Below are 15665 nucleotides of genomic sequence, written 5' to 3' on the forward strand. Positions count from 1 at the left end.
TCAAAGTGCAACGTCTTTTATGTTTGCATTCTGCTAACAGCCCAATCATGACAGGTACAAGACATGTAACCTTCACTGCAATTGCAACTAAGTTGTAGAACACTCGTACCATTTGTAGACTCAGATTTTTGGTTGTTTCTAAAATTCCTTGAATATTATCATAAAATTATTATTATTATTAACCCATTGACTCCTGGGAGCTTTTACTTCTCAACTGGGGCATCCCAGGGTGTCTAAAGGGTCAATGGATTAATTGGTAGCGCTTGCAGTCTACTATGACGAAAATCTTCATTTCAATTCACTTTTAAGGGGTCTTGATATCAGAAGGCAAGTCAGAAATTTAAAGAAAACGACAAAACTTTTGAAATTACAAGACATGTTTCGATAGATCTTTCTTCAGTTGATTAATGTACAAAGCGTTAAGTTGAATTTATAAGTCGCAAAAAGTGCATGCAAACTTATAAACCACACGTGAACGAACCCCGCCAGGGATAGGGTCTTTCACACCAAGCAAGTTGCTGTCGTTTTCTTTAAAATTCTTTTTTAATCATAACCATTACAATTTCCTCAAATTTGATTGGTGCATTAACGACTTTATTTTTCACTATTTATTGTGTAGGGTTGGAATCCGACAGTTGGCTGTAATTGGATGCCTGAAATTGGGCAGTTGCATCAGCCAATCATATTAATTAAGTGCACTCAGCTCAATCCACAAATCACAGATGCAATTGCAATTGGAAGAAGGGTGGTGGATTTTGTTTATTAGGGACCCTTGAAGACCAATCTGGTTGACAGTCAGAGGAGGATTTGAACCCAGTGCATTGAAGTAAATCCATCGCTTATACTCCGTAGTGGTACCTTCTTAAGGGCGATTTAGACAGTGCAATTCTTGCTTACAACTAACATACACCATGACTTCACCATAAATCATGTTCTGCAAATCAGACCTTAGACACCCTGATCACAAATGTGCAGAAGTTGCGCAAAATTATGTTAATGGTCACGAGTCATCACATAAATTTGCATGTAAAAATCATAAACAAAAATCAAAATGTTGAAATACAATGTAACCCAGGTTCAGAGAGTAAGGGTGATAAATAATAATAACATTACTATTATATCACTGACTATAAAAAACCCAAGTTTGTGTGTATATGTCCTTACATTGTATGCAAATGTTGTTTGTGCCTGCAAGAAAGGAATTTACATGTACCTTGATCACTTTCCTCTGTGCCACTGGTCAGGAACCCAACAATTGAACAAACAACAAGCAACAAAAAAAATGGAATCCTGTAAGACTGAGTAAGAGAAACCAGATGGAGAAGAAACATGATCCACACAGGTAAAGAGAAGAATGAGATGAAACTTGCAGAGTTAGGTGTCCAAAAGAAAACCACAATAAGAATGTATCCAATTGTTATTGACCATACCTGCAAAGAATACAACAACTATTTAATGAGAAGAAAAGGAATAGGGATATTACAAAATAGACAACTACAGGCATTAATGGCTTAGAAATCAACTGCAAATTTGTTCCCTGTCTATTCATCCTTATTTCCTCTTCAAGTTAGAAATGCAAAAAAAAAACCACTACTTTTTCCTCCTTTGATCTTTCATTGAACTATAAAAAAAAGAAACCTTTTGTTTTACTTCTGAGCTTATACAACATACAGTATTGCGCTAATAGGAGACAGTTTCATTTTGTGGTCAGGTCACTGGATTAGCAACTGGATGCGATTAAATCCTGCTCTGATGATTGACAAGATTTGTCTCCATTGGTCCCCCATCCAATAAGTGTCCGAGATAGCGAGCCAATGAGAGCGCACGATTTTGTATAATCACCTGACTTTTGTGTATTTATACTTAAGGCAATAATTAACCCATTGACCCCTGAGAGTGACACTTAGTAGATTTTACTCTGTCTAACGCCAGATGATTTTACTCATCAATGGAGGGCGTCGTTAGTAGGGCATTTCAGGTGTGAATGGGTAAATCTTGTCTGAATTCCTGGTCATACCACAGGCAGCCCAGGTTCAGAGGATAAAAATTATAAGGATTTGTATGGGAAAACACTGAAAAAGATAATCGCTAGTTGTTGTCCTTCAGTAGCATTTGGAGTAATGATTGCAAGTTCGAATGAGGCCTAACACTACTGTCAAGTTTTTGTACCCAATTATTCCATCAGGGATCAACCCTAGTATTGGAATTGGGCCCACACAAGGACAGAGAAAAACTCTGACCATGGTGGGATTTGAACCCACGACCTTCGGATTAGATCACCGCTGCTCTAACGACTGAGCTACAAGGCCAGAACGGGAGCTGGCCGTGGGTATGTGAGATGTTATTCACAAGGACAAATTTGGCTCGGCCCAAGCCTAATTTTAGGTAATCGCTAGTTGTTGTCCATTAGTAGCATTTGGAGTAATGATTGCAAGTTCGAATGAGACAACAACTAGCGATTAAATCGCTGTTTCTCAGTATTAATTGATACTTGCTGTACCTTGAAATTTGGTCAAAGAGAAGAAAATTTGTCCTTGTGGTCATCGCCAGAGTTTGAGCGTGACCGATGACAGAGAAGTCTGATTTTATCAGTGAGATGTGAGGTAAAGCTAGAAATTACGTGTACTTTCCAGCCATTCCTTTATTGTGTAGTTCCAGAAAATATCCATACCCCCATCACGGAGGGAATTTCATATAGGACCCCCCCACCCCTTCGGACTTTCCATTTTAGCAAGGACACGGTAAACCCCCCTCCACCCTGGAAATTCCAAAAAATGTTGAATACCCCCTATACCCCCTGGAAATTATGTTCTTCAAAGCAAACAACAAACAAGAGGACGTGTATCTAGCATCAGGCACGTATTTGAGACGATGTGGTAAACATTGCGTCCATGCGTAAGTTAAAAGTCGTGAATTACCCTAAATACATGACCTAACTTTATTATTGTTATGTATACAGAACCTGGTCTAAAACGTAAAATACAGTATTGCCAGTATTCTAAGGGAGCTATTACCATACTAGTTGCAAATAAACAATTTTTTTTATCTGTTTACAAAATGTGTGAAACATTAATTTGGTGCACTTAAAGTGGACACAATCGCAAGCACATTTAATGACGCATTTTTTATAAAATTACCGGTATGTAATGAAGAAGAGAAAAAGACAGACTAATGAGTTCATAGCAAGTTTACACATTTTGTTAGTTTCTTCAGGTTGATTCTTATTTAAGGACCAAAAACTTCACTTAAACGCACACATGTTAACGCGGTAGGTTTCGTGAACGTTTTCACAATTTAATAGCCAGGTAGCCAGGCCTTCTGAAAGTCGAACGAAAGTACTTCAACAGCCGTGAATAATACAGATACTACAAAAACTTCAAAACTTCAAAAACCTCCCAAGGCTGTGATCTTTTACTCAAAGAAGAGAAAATTTGACTTCCGGTTCCTGTCCGTGGTCTAAATGCCACCCACAAAAAAAGAAAATGTTGTACACAAGCGTTGAGATGTTAGGAACTTGCATCTCATCGCATTTTCTATGAGTTACTACCCCCAATAAAACATGAATCCTATCAAAAATGTGTTTACTGTATGTGAAGGTAGCGAAAAGCGATACTCAAGTGAACGGAAGTGTTAGTCGGACGTAAACGATACAACGCTGGAAGTCTGGGGATGAGACTCCAGTTGAGACCGTCAATTTAAATGTTTTGAATCCATTCCAAAGTGAAAAACACATCGTTCTTAGCTTCGGGAGATTGTAGATTGAAGCTAATAATGTTAATCTCAATGGCCAGGAGGACTGACTTTTGTTTTAAAGAACGTACGTAAGTATGTTTTTGTGCTTCAGATCGATCGTATGTTGCTTTCATGTTTTGTACGTGGTTCACATGACCCTTTGAAAATTGCTGCCCTTTAACCCCACCTCCCCTTTGGAATTTCCAATGATCTTTCACAAGTGCAGTCAGATTCTCGATAAGTATCCAGCAAGAAATTTCATTGGCAAGTTACCAGTCCATCACGGACAACTACTACTACTCTTTGGAGACTGGTAATGAGTAATGGCGGCTCCTTTCCAAAATCGTCTTATTTCACGGTTTTATTTGGTGCTGGTTTGCTTCAAAAGCACTATTAGGAAAAAGGAAAACCTTCTTTGGCAACAGCACTAATAGAAGTATCATAATTTAACTACTTAAAACTTCAGAACCTCCCACGAAAGTTGGCAAGTGGCACCTTCTAATGTATGAAGTGAGTCGATTGATTTCCTTCCATCTGGACGTGAATTTCGCCTCAAACCCCCCCTCCTCTCTGGAATTTCCTGGGCCTTTGACCCCCCCTGGAATTTCCAATTCCCTACGTGGTGGGGGTATGGATATTTTCTGGAACCACACATTAATAATTAATATACAAGTGACAATCTGGGAAGCTGAGAAGGCCCTTACATCTTGTTAAATCAGGCAAATAACCGCACAAAAAGCGAGAAAGTCACCAGGCCTCGGTTGTTCAAAAGGTGGATAACACTATCCACCAGATAAATCACTATCCAGCCGATAAACACTATCAAAACCAATTGAGTTATTCAGTGGAAAGTGATTTATCCAGTGAATAGCACTATCCACCTTTTGAACAACTGGGGCCAGGACAATAAAGTACGGCTTTTTTATTGAGAACTTCTGTGTGCAAATATCTTTTTGAGTGTTTGTTATCGGGATTCCCATACATATCCTTATAATTTTTACCCTCTGTGCCTGGGCCACCTGTGGTCATACATGCAAGTGTTGCTTAAGTTGGCATTTACACAAACACAGTTTCATTTGTAACTGCATCATTTTCGAAGTGGTTATGCCTTCTGTTTACCGGACACCCATCAAGGCATTTGGCAAAACCGGGTCCATTTGAAAACACTGCCAAAGGTGGAGCATTTTCAAAATGACACAGTTTCATCTGTCGTGTAAACAGCAATACAGTTACTATTTTGGCACGAAATTTGCACTGTTTGATTCAAAATGGTGAATTAAGTATGTACTGCAGCACTTCCTTATACCATTACAGCTTTGATTTTTTTGGTGAAACCGGTTCCGTGTAAACACTTCCAAACCACATCAATTTTGAGACACAGTTTGGAAGTTGCGAAACTGTATCCATGTGAAAACGCTGCCTTAGTTGACTAAAATCCCATAAGGAGGATATTCACATACATACCAAATAGGGAATGTTAAAAAGGTCCAACAGAAGATTTACAACAACTCCAGATCTCTTTAAAATCCAGAAAATTTCATTGAATGGCTGGATAATGTACAGGCCATAAAAAGTAGTTGTCAAGACGAAAACCAAGATAAAGATACGGATCCTGTGAACTACAAAGGATCCTACGAAGTCTGAAAATCTATTGGCCAACTGAAACGGCACCAAGGTCGCTCCCACCACCAGAGGAGTGTTAGATTCTCGAAGAGATCGAAGAAATCCTCGAACAATTTGGGTTAGTTTCCACTTAAACGGATAAAGGAAGGCTCCACACAAACCAGCCCACAGTAGAGGACGAAGAAAAGGTTCCATGACATAGTACACACCAACAGCGGTACAACCACTGAGCGCTACAAAAACTAGGGCAGCCGTGTTGTAAAACGCCAGTTTCAAGGCCTTTTCGTTTTGCTGAACGCCTACTGATGTAAAGACAGCGGAAAATGGAGAGCTCAGAGCATCCATACTCGCTTGCCTTCGAGTTGGTCTTAAGGACGCCATGCTTCGAAAGAAGAAAAAACAAATGCGATAAATTAGTCGTCAAAACTTGCACGTTTTCGCAAGCGCAAACCCACGCGCCTTGGGAGGGTTGTTTTTGTCGGTATCCAAATTTGGTCATGCTTATAAATGACGTCATAATCCATCTTTGTGTGCACCACGAGTGAGGTCTGGTGTCGAGAAGATGCCCCTGGCCCTGCCTCCAAAATGGCGTACCACTCCGTGAAAACGATTGATGATCTACGATTCAAAGATGACGGATTGTCGACTGTTACTTCAGAGGAGCAGGAAAAAGTCGAAAAGGCAGTGGCAAAAAATTATTCTGTTTACTTACGAGTGGCTCATCTTGATCCAGAAGTCCCTTTGCTTCGCCAGAAACATGTCCATTACCTCAAACGAGGTTTGCATCACTTATCAGAAGCGTATGAATGTCTGGACGCCAGCAGGCCCTGGCTTTGTTACTGGATTTTACATAGTCTGGAACTACTTCATGAAACGATAACCCCAGAGGAAAACTTTCACACTTCTGATTTTCTAAGGCGCTGCCAAGATCCATCTGGTGGTTTTGCAGGGGGTCCACGTCAGTTACCCCACCTGGCCCCCACGTATGCGGCCATATGCGCGCTATGCATTTTGGGAACTAAAGAGGCCTATGATCTTATAGACCGACCAAAACTCAAGTCGTTCTTATTAAGCTGCCGCACACCAGAAGGAGCTTTTATAATGCATCGGGATGGTGAGGTTGATATTAGAGGAGCGTATTGTGCAGTGGTTGCAGCACATCTAACCAATGTCATGACTCCAGACTTATTTGAAGGCACAGCTGAGTGGATTGCTAAATGTCAGACCTATGAGGGAGGATTTTCCGGTGAGCCTGGATTAGAAGCCCATGGGGGCTATACGTTCTGTGGTTATGCTGCACTTGTTTTGCTAGGTAAACATGAATTGATTGACAACAAAAAGTTACTTCAATGGGTTACCAGCCGCCAGATGCGTCTTGAGGGCGGTTTCCAAGGCAGAACAAACAAATTAGTTGATGGCTGCTACTCATTTTGGCAAGGTGGAATTTTCCCTTTGATTCATACCGTCATTAGTGGCAGTGAAAATGCAAGTTCATTAAGTGATGAGAATTGGATGTTTGATCAAGTAGCCCTTCAGGATTATCTGTTGATTAACTGTCAACTTCATCAAGGAGGACTCGTTGATAAACCTGGGAAATCACGGGATTTTTACCACACATGCTACTGTCTTAGTGGTCTCTCGGTGGCTCAACATTTTGTTAAAAGTCATCATGTTAACCTTAATGTAGTTGGTGGACAGGAAAATGTGCTGGCTCCTCTTCATCCAGTTTTCAACATTGGAGTCCAGTGTGCAATACGTGCAGTGGATTATTTTAGAAAGCAGCCTCTTATATGAGAATAATAACTATAATTAACATTGCTTGAAGTCATTACAAGTCTGACCAAACTCCCGGAATTTGTTTCATAGTAAACAACTAAGCGTATTTCCCAAAATGCTTCTTCAAAAATGAATTTGTATAACTTAAATCCTCCTTCTGAACTGCAGAACATCCTAAAGAAGTGACACCAGTTTGGTGCAATCCTGAACAAGGCAAGAATTAGGCCAACTGCACCAGGTAATAATAATGAACTTCATTTAAGTGTCTTGTCTTCTAGCGCCAGGGCACTAGCTGAGGACACTGAAATTGAAATTCAACTCCAATTAACACAAATTAAATCAAACATTGGGTTTTGAGGAGAGGGGAAAACTGGAGTAGGCAGAGAGAAAACCTCTCAGAGCAAATAGAGAACCATTTAAGTCAACCCACATACTGTATGATGGGAATTAATTTTATTCAGGCCACTGCCCAAACATCAAAAAGGTAATGTCTGCATAGTTGGTGAAAAAACAATCAACAGGAATGGGAGGAGCCAACCATACCTAATAACTGTGATTACTCATCTGTTGTGAGAAAGCTTTATTTCCAAAATTCAGATTTCGTGGAGGCAAAGAAAATTTATTGCTATAACTTGATGTCTCCAATCTCTGTTTCCGTGCACAAAATACCATGGATTTCACTGAATACAAGTTTTTGTTGTAGAAGCACCCTTGGACAATGCAAAAAAGTTTCATGAGCTTTTTACCAGCTATGCACACTCATATTGATCAATGCTTTTGTTTTGACATCAAAATTGTTCAAGGTGCTAAAATCTAACTCTTTCAGTGGACCTGGTGTACCCACAATACTTCTTGTCACCCTGCAAGGAAAAACATAACTTTACTAAAGACACTGTCCTGTCACATTCCTTTTTTTTCATTTGGGTAGTGTTTTCCAAAATTTGCACAGCACAACCATGTTTAGACAGTTTCCTGAGCAGAAATGGCAAGATGGAGACCCTTTTATCAGAAGTAAAATTATATCCTTTTGGTGAAAAGAAGTCCCCATGTCATGCCTAAAAGAACTTAATAATATGAAGTTATAAAGTTGAAAGAAAAAGTGCAATGATGATGAACTCTTTTTTTTTTTATTTAAGTGTCAAGTGTATTTATTGCTCAGGGCACTGATCTATTTGGGTTACTGTACAGAAATCAAATCAACTTGTATGGTATCAAATCAAAGCTTGGTTTTTGAGGAGAGGGGAAAACCAAAGTACCTGGAGAAAAACCTCTCTTAGCAGAGAAGAGAACCAACAAAGTCAACCCACATATGATGCCAAATCTGGGAATTGAACCGAGGTCGCATGATTGGTGGGAGACGAGTGCTCTCATCACAGCACCATCCCTCTATTCTTACATTGGAAGTTGGCTTTTGTAGTATGTACTGTTTCATTGTTTCAAATGAGAATTCATGTGAAGAATTCAACTGGCATCACTCAAAATACCGAACTGGATTAAATGCAGTACATATTAATAATTTTGTAAGCTATAAAGAATTTGTGTGTACATGTACATAAGCGTAAGAGTGGATCTTATAATAAATGGGTACTGGGCTAGAGCTCTCGTGCTCTGGGCTAGTAAAGTAGCAATACAGTACCAGTTAGGCCATGGTTAGAAAACCTTTAAAAATATTTTTTTAGCCTTGGAGCTGTTTACATGGAGGAAGGAAGATTTTGGCTCAAAAGAGATTCTTTTGCCTTCCCACATCTTGGAGAAAGTCTGTGCTTATAGACCAAATGACAACTAATTATTATTTCTGGCATTGCCAAAACGAGGGTGAGGGTGAGATTAGGGTTAGCTGAACCTAGACCTACAATCGTGGTCAACAGTTGTTGGGGGGGGTGCGGGGGGGGGGGGGGTGCGGGCATCAGTTCACTTCACACCTAATTCGATTTTTTTTAACTATTGGCTGAAGTATTTGGGAAATACCATGCTCTTGTGGCCCCCTCCCCCATATTCAATGTTGGAGTTCTTCAGGTAAGAAAAGTCACCATTTTTTCCGTGAAAATCCAACATTGAAAACTTTGCAAAAAGTTTCATCTTGGCTTGCTGATTACTTTTGAGCAATAAAAAATTGGGTTCACCAAGTTCGTTTTTCAGATATGAGCAGTGGTATCGCTGAGTATTTTACGAGTTTTGCTGTATTTTGACGAGCCTGCTAGGGAGAGTCAAAATACAAACAACGAGAAGAAATACTCAGCAACACTACACACCAAAACATCCAATAAGCTATTTATTATCCAACATTTTTTGCATTGCATTTTTAGCAAATGAATTGTAAACAACTGAGAATGTGTGACAGATTTGTGTGTGCAGGGCAACTTCTGCAACTAAACTAGTCAAACCAGTTCTCTACTGTACAATAACCAAGTGTACAATAAATAACTGTACAATATCGTAGAACATTTGTATTTGTTTCATGCATTTTCTGTACTGTAATTAATACAGTTGGATAATGATCATAATTATTTTATCTCAAACGAGGAAGAATTGCTAATATTTTGAATGCATATCTAAGAATAATATATCTTATATTATTTATACATATATGTATATATATATCCACCAGCAATTTATGGAAATTTGGGAGATTCAAGTTTCCTCTGCTTCTTGTTATATTGTACTTATTTTGGCTTGTGGGAAAGAGTGAGGTAATGATAATTTGATAATCAATATTAAACAAGGACTTTGAAAATAAAGGGACCTTTGTCCTGGGTAAGATGTCTGTCATTTTATTCTGGGCACCTCATTGTCAACATCAACAAGCTTGTTAAGGTGCATAGTGCAATTCTCAGTGCTGGTAGAACAAACATGGCTGCAAATTTAAGGGTTTTTATGGAAATCACGGCAGTAGATTTAAGAAGATGATTGTACACCCAAATTTTTTAGGGTTAGCATATATTGTCTTTTTATCAGTCATCCGAGAGTAGGACGATTTCAACCAACCTCTAGAGACACCAATAACAATAGAGTAATGTACAACTTCTGGTGGACGAACAAAAGAAGCTGATGAGAGATCTTTTCGTTTCATCCACCAACATGGGGAAGATGACGTCAGGTGAAAACCTCCCACAAAGTACTGAATATTGAAAGTGCATTGAACTATCTCTGGAAGTTTGAATGTGGCATACTTGATAATCTCTGAGTAATGACGCTTTGAAAATTTGAACTTTTACAAAGAATGTATGGTATGATTAGCCCTTTTGCTATCCAATAATTTATCAGTTTTTGAAGGCTAATAACTGGCTCATTATCAAAGCTAAAAGGCTTAAAATTTGGGTTTAAACTGCCGAGGTCTAACTACAGCAAGTTGCAAAACTGTTGAGACACTTCCATTAAAAAACACCTTTTCTAGCTTCCAATACCCACCATATCTAGAATTTAAAGCTTTCCCACTTCCCTTCCCCTCTCCTCCTTTCGATGTTGATTGTTTAAGTTTGAAACAATTTTTTTGTCTTGCTAGCAACACTGATAAGGGGGGGAGGGGGGCTACACTATGAGAGATGATAGGTAAATTAATAACGCCCAAGAGGGTGAAGTTTCTCCACTATTTTTGCAACTTGGTGTAGTTCTTTTACCTTTTGAAGTCAATTTGTTAACTATGCGCAAAGTCTTATGTTAATGAAACAAAATATAAACAATGACGTCAACAAGGATTCCCTTAATGCTGGGTTCCTGTGAAGTTATTGGGGACCTTGGAGCAAGCGAGGTTTATGAGCCACAGATGGAACCGGAAGTGAACATTTCCCGTGCAAGGATAGTAGTCTCTCTCAGCCAGAGTAGAGATACTTTTGTCACGGGGTTACAAAATTCCGCAGAATTTTCCAGAGTGTTCTAATTTATTCTACATGCCAGAACTTTCTAGAATTACACTGGTCAGTCAGCATTAGCCAGCGATACCTAAAATAGATATGTACAAAAATAGAGTTGATTTAGAAACTTCTAGAAAAACGAAACAAAAAAAAGTATATAAACAGCCTTAGTGCAGACGGAAGTAGTGGCTGTTGTGGAATTTTGTCCTGTAAGTAAGAAGTGAGAAAAGAAGTAGAAGAATGATAGAAGAAGCGTTTTCCTGTGAGAGTACAGAAGTTAACGTTTTGTGGACAAGTGGATACAGTTCCTGACTTGATAGCTAGGACTGAATTGTTGCAAAGTGTCGAGAAAAGAGCTTTGCTAGCGGACAGTTAAGTAGTTGTACCTTAAGTTGTTGTAAGGTAGTTGTTTGTCCTGTAAGCTAACAAATACGTAAGCAGTAGCGTTTACGCTCCCAGTAGTTAAATAAATCGCGTTAGTGAGAAAATTACTAGTTCTGTTGTCTTTCTGTCGGTAATTACCGTAACACGTTGCAATATAAATGCGATGGTATGAAGACACATTCACCGGGAAAGGAGCTGTTTTCCTTTTAACTTGTCTCGAAAGTTCCACCTCTAATTATCTTTTTTCTCTATTTTAACGACAGTCGTGACATGCGAAATGTTCACTTCCGGTTTTCGTCCGCTGAAGTACCATTAGGGAGTTTAAGAAACCACGACGGCTACGGAGACGAAAACGTCACTCCAAGATATAACTTTGAGCTGTTTTAAGTATTTCATGATTATTCAATGTGAGTGAAGTGTCCTAAAACTGGATTGGTACAGACGGATTTGAAGTAAAGAGTGAGACTGACAGATTCACGGTAGTTTATCCACGTTGTCGTCAAAACCTTAAATTTGGTCATTTCACATAGTAGCTTTGACGCCCGGGGGCGGGACTCCCATATGAAACAGACGGGGATGCTCGTCGTCTCGCTTAGGGCTGTAAATTTTGGATTTTGGTCTCGCTTAGGGTGTTCCGGGCAAAGCGCCAAGATTTTAAGCCGCCAAGGTCTCGTTTAGGGTTCCGCGAAGAAACACAGAATTATGCGAAGAGAAACAGAAGTCAAATTTTCTTTTTAAGTTGTTTTTAGGGGTCACAAAAAGCTTGAGCCACGCCCAGATGGTCTCCTTTAGGGGTTAAATTCAAAATTTTCGACGAGCATCACCGTCTGTTCCATATGGGAGTCCCCCCCCCCCCCCCGGGCTTTGACGAGTACGGAAGAGATATGTTTAAAAATGCGTGCCGCACGAGCAGCACGAGCATTTTGATTCTTTTAACCAATAATATTACTGCTTTTTGGCGTTGTCGTTGCCGTAGCCGTCGTCGTTTCTTAAACTCCCTATTATATAGTAGGACAACGCAGCCCACCGATTAGAGCCAGAAATTCGAAGCCAACGTGTTCCCATGACTCCAAATTCAAACCACCGTCCAATGACAAAGGATGAATTTCATTTTAATTCTCCATCAATGGGTGTAATAATAATGAACGAAATGATATAAAAATGAACCATGTTTTGAACTGCGGATATGAAATCAAGTAAAGCTATGATTCTCGCAGTTATGAATAAATTTTAGCAATTGCGTAGAGAAGCCAGAAAAATTCAGGACTTCATCGGGGTTTGAACCCGTGACCTCGCGATATCGGTGCTACGCTCTTACCAACTGTCATTTATGGGTTAAAATGTTCCCGTGATGAATGAATCAATGAACGAAATGATATATGAAATGAATCGTATATTGAACTGCTGACATGAAATCAAGTAAAGCTATGACCGTCGCAATTGTGAGTTGGTTAGAGTGTCGCACTGGTATCGCGAAGTCATGGGTTCAAACCCCGTTGAAGTCCTGAATTTTTCAGTCTCTCTACGTATAGGCTATTAACAACTGGCTACTTGAAATTGAGTGATTTACTTTTATACTGTAATTAAAATGAATCAACTAAAAAAAATTAAGTTTATTAAGTCTGGGCTATCTCAAATCTACGACAAAAGATAAAATATGTCTCCCTAATGGCTAAATTTATCATTTTTTTTATTGTATAGTGTTGTTGCTTTTTGTCAATGCCAATGTCTCACGTCATTTCTAAGAACGTTGAGCATTCGTTGGAGAAAACAAAAAATAACACTGCAGTACTGTGAATTTTAGAGGAACTAGACCCTCCGTGAGGGTACACTGGGTTGCCTGTGGTACGTGCACCGTTCCAGACATTTTTTTTCAAGTTGGAGGGTCATTAAGACCATTTAAGGGGTCACCCAGAAGTCATATCAGCAGAGCCCCTTTGGCTCACAGGTCCTCACACGTTCGTACGACGAAACAGATCTGTCCTTGCGTAATATGTAGCTCTAACAGTGCACGATATTGTTTTGGTATTGTCTATCATTGTAGTGCCATGGTAGAAGGCTTGGGTAAATAGCCTGAGAAGACATGTGGTTACTAGCAAAGTACTGAACTCAGAAAGATAGAAGAAAATAAATGGGAAGTGAGAAACATTGGCTTCTGATAATTTTCAAGCTCCCTCACAACTTCTTTTCACCAGAAGTTTAAGCGTGCCCTCTGAGCATCTGACAGCTTTGTAATACTAAAGTTTACTAAAGTTTACTAAAGTTAGCCGTGTCCGGCGGTGTTTGTGTATTCATGGGTGACCTAAAACATATACCCCTTCGCAAAACAGAAGCATTGGACCGAAAATACTATTAACGCTAACAAATGCGAACTCAGCAAGGTACAGATTTTGTTACCTTGCTTTATGCAAAAACAAATATTGATGCAAAAGTAAATAAATATTGAGACAGAGTTTTTAGAAAGAGCAGAAGGGAGTTTCCAGGACGGTCGCTCGAGAATAACATATTTACGACATGAAAGCAACATTAATTTTGAACCGTGAATATAGAATATAAAAAGTTACGATCAGCGACAAACATTTTGGGAGATTTTTGCTACGTTCAATTTTGTTATTGTACGTTTTGGCTGCACAAATAAATCGCAAAATCGAAAGTGACATCGCCGGAATTCAGCGGGCGCCGTGATTAAGTTACCGTGGCATGTTTACTTGTCAAACAGTGAAGCATCTGTGTCAAATGATGGCAAGATACCGGGTTTTCGTAAGTTTCTTTTTCTGTCAAGTGTTATAAAGTTTGACAATAAATGAGCGAATTCAAAACAAAGATCACAATCGCCCACCATTGTTTCTGCAAAGTCAAAAATTTACTCTCCAAGACGAGGTTATTTATCACCAGGTTATTCCATGATTTTGGAAATAGCAGCTACTTCATTATTCACCGGCGTCACAATTTTTTGCTGATTTTAGGGCTCATTTTGTTGAACTCAAGCACGCTTCCAACAGACCTGTTTATTTTCATGAAACCTTTCCTGCTTACAGAGCAATACTAAAATATCTTCCCGTATCACGTTTCAACCTTAAGCTCGAAAATTCAATACACAACATGATATTATAATTCACAAAGGCAGAAAATATCACAGAATCCTTTTCCAGCGAAACATTTTATTGAAACAAAGAACATAAGATGCACTAAAACGTCATTCGCGTTGCAATGACTTTCGACGCCATTGCTGGTTAACAAGAACAAACTCACGAGGCAGAATTTATATTTATATTTAATTAAGTTAGCACAACAGAAAAACGCTAACCTCATTTTGACACGAAAATGCCTTACTATTGCCATAAAAACTGTCCAGTTAAGCTCGCATATCATAAAACATGATGAATTCATAAAGGCCACCTTTTCCAGCGAACAATTTTTTGAAACAAACAACATATTTGCTATTCAGGCTATTAGAGGCAAAAACGCCTTCCTATTGCATTACGTGCGTGAAGAGAAAAAACTCAATCGTGTCAAATATGCGCAATATTACAACAAACTAAAATTTCAGGATCAAACCGTTTCCATGAAGAACCTTTTCCTTGAATAATAAAGCACAAAATAGACGACAAGCTTTCTTTCAAATAATTCTTGGCTGTCACATTTCCAATTTTTTTTTACCTGAAGACTGTGCAGAGTTGATCACAGATCCACTTAAGGTGTTCGATTCGTTCTCTGTCTTTGTTGAACCCATAAGTTACCAGAGAATTTTCCATTTGGTTTCAGTGTTCTACATAACAGCACACTTGGTAAAATCTTAGAAATGCACTTTGATTTCGGCTCGACGGGCGACAGATTGTTGTCGAAGTCCATTACTTGTCACTTTTAAGATTCTACCGCCTGTCTTGTTCAGTATCCAAATGACTTGCCATTATTGAGCTTCATAAGGGTATATTTTGTTCAAAGATCCACTAAAACGCCATTCGCGTTACATGACTTTCGACGCCATTGCCGGTTAAGTTTATCATTCTACTGTGTCCACCAGAGAAATCTACGCATTTCCACTACCCCCTCGATCCTAAGAAATAACGTGCAGGAGGCTCTATGCACAAAGACACCACTTAGCAGGGGAGTGACGGGCAAGACTTTTACCGACACGGAAAAAAAAAAAGAAAAATAATAAAACAAACAAATCCCACCCACTCTCCGACTAGGATTGCCATACTGGCAACCCAGTAAAAATCAGCTTTAAAATGCTCGGACAAAGTGCGGGCTTCCTTTAACCTCTTATTTCTCATTGCAACAACAAAATACAAGATA

General features: G+C 39.2%; 2 protein-coding genes across 2 annotated transcripts in view; one reads left to right on the forward strand and one right to left on the reverse strand.

Moving 5' to 3' along the window:
- Positions 1 to 5833, reverse strand: part of LOC138054702 (transmembrane protein 245-like) — a 26351-nt gene extending 20518 nt beyond the window's left edge. The window contains exons 1-2 of the mRNA XM_068901167.1: positions 5197 to 5833; positions 1214 to 1430 (exon numbers count right to left, since the gene is read on the reverse strand). Coding sequence (XP_068757268.1) covers positions 1214 to 1430; positions 5197 to 5736 — 757 coding nt within the window. The 5' untranslated portion in view covers positions 5737 to 5833. The remainder of the gene's footprint in view (positions 1 to 1213; positions 1431 to 5196) is intronic.
- Positions 5834 to 5916: 83 nt separating this feature from the next.
- Positions 5917 to 8759, forward strand: LOC138041227 (protein farnesyltransferase subunit beta-like). The gene has a single exon (XM_068887030.1). It carries the CDS (start codon positions 5941 to 5943, stop codon positions 7147 to 7149), a length of 1209 nt encoding a protein of 402 aa, XP_068743131.1. The 5' UTR covers positions 5917 to 5940; the 3' UTR covers positions 7150 to 8759.
- Positions 8760 to 15665: the final 6906 nt, after the last annotated feature.

Source organism: Montipora capricornis, chromosome 1, assembly GCF_036669925.1.
Source record: "Montipora capricornis isolate CH-2021 chromosome 1, ASM3666992v2, whole genome shotgun sequence".
Lineage (NCBI taxonomy): Eukaryota > Metazoa > Cnidaria > Anthozoa > Scleractinia > Acroporidae > Montipora > Montipora capricornis.